The sequence below is a fragment of the Vombatus ursinus genome, unplaced genomic scaffold (genome assembly GCF_900497805.2).
Source record: "Vombatus ursinus unplaced genomic scaffold, bare-nosed wombat genome assembly UNPS02014819.1, whole genome shotgun sequence".
NCBI lineage: Eukaryota > Metazoa > Chordata > Mammalia > Diprotodontia > Vombatidae > Vombatus > Vombatus ursinus.
Window position 1 is genome coordinate 2,496,858 of NW_020954597.1, and position 4,671 is coordinate 2,501,528.

A 4,671-nucleotide genomic window follows, 5' to 3' on the forward strand; every position below is an offset into this window, starting at 1 on the left:
TAAAGGGCTTGGTGAGCCGTGGGGGAAGGGAGGGGGCAGCGTGGGGTGTATAAAGGGCTTGGTGAGCCGTGGGGGAAGGGAGGGGGGAGGGGGGCCGGGGCCTGACTGACTGACTGAAGAGCGGGGGTGAGCTGCAGGCCAGCCTCTGACCCCTCCCCCTCTCCCCCTGCTCTCCCCCCAGGTTTCTGGTGGAACAACACTGGTACCAGCAGTGGGAGGCCTATGTCCGAGCTGGAGACCAGGACTCTAGCGCCTTCCCTGGGCCTGTCAACAATGCTGAGCTCTTCGAAGGTACCCCGCACGACCCGCCGGCCCCTGGGGGCTGGGGGCCCCCATCTCTTCTCTATCCCTCTCCTTTGTTTCGAGCCCCCCAACCCTTTACCCGTCGACGATAACCGGGGCCGGGCCAGGGGCTTTGCTGCCGTCTTCTTCTTGGATTCCTGGGAGCTGGGGCCGCGTGGGATCCTGGAGGCGGTCAAAGCTAAAGGGTCGAACGGCTAGGAAAGGGCTAGGGCTGGAGCTGGATTAACGCTCCACTGCGCCGCATCCTTCACCGCCTTCCTCTACCTCTGGCCCTTTTCTTCACACTCCTCCTCCTGGAGGAGAGTTCCAGAGATAATCCCTGCTGTCTAAAAGTGGACAGTGGGGGGTGGAGAATCCGACACCTATGCCAGTTTCCCAGATGTTTCCGTTGGCAGTGAACACTTAAGCTGTGGGATATATCAGGGGGGCAGGTGTCTACAGGCCTGGAGTCAAAAAAAACTTTTCAAATTCAGCTCGAGCTACTTAAGCTGTGTGATTCCAGGCAAGTGGCTTCGGCTCTGCCTCAGTTTTGTTTTCTGTAAAGTAGGGTTAGCGACAGTATCGGGGCTGTTGTGAGGATCTAATGAGATGTTTGCTAAAGCACTTAGCACAGTGCCTGGCACGTAGTAAATGCTACATATATGCATTAGCTGTTGTATCGGAACCCTGATGTTTGTAGCTGAACCTTGAAGGAAGTTAGAGATAGGGTAAAGCCCAAGAAAGCAAAAGCAGGGGGACGAGTGAGTGCTCGGAGTATCTGATCTTGAGAAGGCCAAGACATAGAAGGAGTCAAGAATTAGAAGCCTGGAATAGGGCTTTCAATCCCAGACTGAGGAGCTCAGAGTTTCTCCTCAACACAGCAGGAAACCTTTTCTAACACCAGAACGACAGGGTTAAACCAGTGCTTCCAGAAGACTCTGGGAGGCAGAAAGAGGAGTTTTCCAATCCCCTCAGTAGCCGTTTGGTAGCTTTGTGACTCTGGGCAAGTCACGCCCTCTGTCAGCCTCAGTCCCCTCATCTTTAAAATGGGGAGAGAGTCCCTGCCTATACTTTACAGGGTGGTTGTAAAGAACAAAAGAGGGAAAGTCCATAATGCGCTTCTATCCACAGCTACTGCTGTGTTTTGGGAAGTAAGTTTTATTGGTACATTTTGCTTTTTCATCCTGGCTAGTTCACGTGTACCTCTCTATCCCGTCCCTCAATCCCAAACTGGAACAGACACAGTGAGGGTACCTTAAGGGTACAGCCTACCACAGCATTCTGGCCCAGTAGTTCTGTGCCCCTCTCCTGAAGACCCATGGATTTCATCAGCTGTCTCTAGAGAACCATGATTGGGTTTTCAGTTACTCAGAGTTCAACCCAAGAAGGTTTGGGAAAGTGTATATAGGCCAGATCGGAGGAGAGACAAGCGCAAAGGCAGGAACCCTGTTAGGAGTCTGGGTCCAAGAGCAGAAGGACCTTAGCCAAGGTGTGAGAGATGAGATGATGAGACTTGGTAGTCAAGTGCATGGCAGGAAGGATGGGGACGCCCACAGCAATGAGAACTTGAGGAGAGGGGGCCTCTGGTGAGGCTGACCCTAGAGAAGAGTTCTTGCCACTCCACAGTCCCTTTGTTCTCTGACCCTTTCGCCTTCCCTCGTCCTAATTCTTGGGCTTTCCTCACATAGATTTATGGTCCGGCCATTGTTTTTCCTGTGATTTGAGTCTTCTTGTTTCCCTGAGTCCCCTTCAATCCCATCATGCTTTTCCTTTTTTCTCCAAGTCCATCCCCTCTATAGCCTACGAGTCGCATCCCGTTCTCCCCCCCCCCCCAATACACACATTCCTTTGGTTTCTGGGATCTTCATCTCTTTGTCCTTGACCCCCTTTCCCACACACAGACCAAGAAACCTGGCGCCTGAAGGAACGGCTGGTGGAAGGTGAGGACTATGTGCTGCTGCCAGCCGTGGCCTGGCATCTTCTGGTTAACTGGTATGGGCTGGAGCCCGGGCAGCCACCCATCGAGCGGAAGGTGAGGGCCCATGGTATCCCTCTCCTTTCCCAATAAATGGAAAAAGTTTGAATTACCATGGGAAAAATGCTTTGGTCCAGATGAATTCACAGGCAAATTTTTTTACATCTTAAGAAAAAAAAAAATTTAGTACCTATATAGACTATCCTCAAAAATTAAGAAGGAAAACCTACTATCAAAATTCTTAAAGAGACAGGTATCAGACTCGTACCCAAACCAAGGAAGGACAGAGTTAAAGGGAGAGAAAGAATTATAGAATATTATTGTTCAGGAACGTGGGCCCAAAGATTTCTTGCAAAATCCTGCAAAAGATCACAGCAATTTCTGCAAAGCAGTTTCACGTGCAGACAAGTTCCATGCAACAACGGTCCTGCTTTTAAAGGACCCAGAGAAGTTGCCTATCATTTTGAGGATTTGGAGTCCCTAACTGGATGGCCCTTTCTCCCTCCTTTAAGGTGGTAGAGCTGCCCAGCACCCACAAGGTAGAAGTATATCTGGTGGAGCTGCTCTTGTGTCAACACAACGATATGGAAATATCCCGGCCTGCCCAATTCAGCAGAGCAGACCCTGTTGGTGAGTACTTATGCCCCAAACAGGGATGTAGCTGTGCTGTGGAACTGCTAGGAATTCTTTTTGAGTCTGTGCTCTTCACTGCCCTGGATAATAGAACTGGCCTTCCCAGTCTTTTTTAGCCGGTCTTGGTTGGGGTTTTAGTGCCCACTGAGGGCTAAGCAGAAGTCTAGCATTCTGAGTAGGGATTGACTAATGCCTCGGCAGTGGGCCTTCCTTACTGGTCCTCTCAACTCTGTCCTCTCCCAGAGTTGGTCCTTCATACAGCCAGGGAACAATTCTTAGTGGGGCCAGAGGAGGAGACACGCCTGTGGGTGAAGAATGCAGATGGCTCCTGTGAGAGACTAAGGAACATACATATGTCTGTGTTAGATGCCTGCCTTGGACCTGGTCAGGTAAGGCCTCTGAACACCTCATTCCCCAGAATCCCATGCTTCCCACTAAAGGGTAAGGGGTGCAAAGGAACTGCCAGAGGGATTCTGAAGACACAGCTCGCTCTCACTCAGGCCCTGCCACTACCTACAGGTTGTCATCATGGAGACTCGGAATAAAGATGGCACGTGGCCAAGCTCCCGGCCTCACATCATGTGAGTGGAGATAGGGCCTGAAGAGGTTCAGGGCAAGCCAAGGGTGGTTTGGGAGGCCTAAATAGTGTCTTTTGAGGGCCTATGAAGAAAGGAATCTTGGGGGTGTTGGAAGAGACCTGAAGGTGAGGGAAAGAGCTGTGGGGATACTTAGGGGGACTTGAGAGCCAAGAAAACTACCCTTTGGGTGTTCTGTGAAACTTCAAATAAAAGGTCATAGGAGCATCTGAGGGAACCCAAGGGTGAAAGAAGGTGTTTTGGGGGGTTGAAAATGGGATCTCAGGAGTGTTTGTAAACCCTGAGGGTAATTGGGGGGGTGGGAACACTTGGAGTTGACCGAAGGAGTCTTGGGGTTGTCTGGGAATTCATGAGGCAGGTGTTGACTCTCCTTGGGGCCCCTAGGAAGAGCGTATCAGATGAGGAGGACAGTTTCCGTGGCCAGCCGGGCGTCTGTGGCCTCACCAACCTGGGGAACACGTGCTTCATGAACTCAGCGCTGCAGGTTTGGCCTTGGAGTTGGGGGAGAGGAGACTAGGGTAGGGGTGGGCCCCCCCCCCCCCCCCAGAGGTCTAAGCTTGGCTCCCTCCACATCTCCACAGTGCCTGAGCAATGTTCCCCCACTGACGGAATACTTCCTCCACAACCACTACCTAAAGGAGCTGAATTTCTGCAATCCCCTTGGCATGAAGGGCGAGATCGCTGAGGCCTACGCTGACCTGGTCAAACAGGCCTGGTCCGGCCATCACCGCTCAGTGGTCCCCCGGATGTTTAAGGTCACTCTGAGCTTTGCAGCAGTTTTCCTTCCATGTCCCCCCACCTCTAGACGTGGCTCCAGGATAGCCTGATCATTTGTCTTGTTCCCTGAACGCCTCCATGACCCTGTAAGCTCCCACGTACAGACAGGTCTCGATTGACATGAAGTAGACTGTTGTGCAGACGCTCTACGTAAACTGATTTTTACCTAATGTAAATTTGCCCCTGGCCACCCACTTCACTTAGCCTCTATAACGAAGGCACACACCAAATTAATACCTTTACACAAATCATCAGTGCAGACATATGCAATACCGTCCCATGATAATAGAATTAGAAAACCAAAGGTCAGCTTAATGGTCAAGAGTGATCAGTGCTGTCCAGCCAGGGCAGCCTAGGCGTGCAGTCAGACACACACACACACACACACACACACACACACACACACAC

General features: G+C 51.6%; 1 protein-coding gene across 1 annotated transcript in view; it reads left to right on the plus strand.

Moving 5' to 3' along the window:
• The window catches only part of USP11 (ubiquitin specific peptidase 11), a 20,533-nt gene that overhangs the window by 10,031 nt on the left and 5,831 nt on the right, over positions 1-4,671 (plus strand). Inside the window, exons 2-8 of the mRNA XM_027836756.1 lie at positions 155-291; positions 2,184-2,314; positions 2,770-2,887; positions 3,134-3,279; positions 3,410-3,471; positions 3,871-3,970; positions 4,068-4,241. Of these exons, the coding sequence (XP_027692557.1) occupies positions 155-291; positions 2,184-2,314; positions 2,770-2,887; positions 3,134-3,279; positions 3,410-3,471; positions 3,871-3,970; positions 4,068-4,241 (868 nt within the window). The remainder of the gene's footprint in view (positions 1-154; positions 292-2,183; positions 2,315-2,769; positions 2,888-3,133; positions 3,280-3,409; positions 3,472-3,870; positions 3,971-4,067; positions 4,242-4,671) is intronic.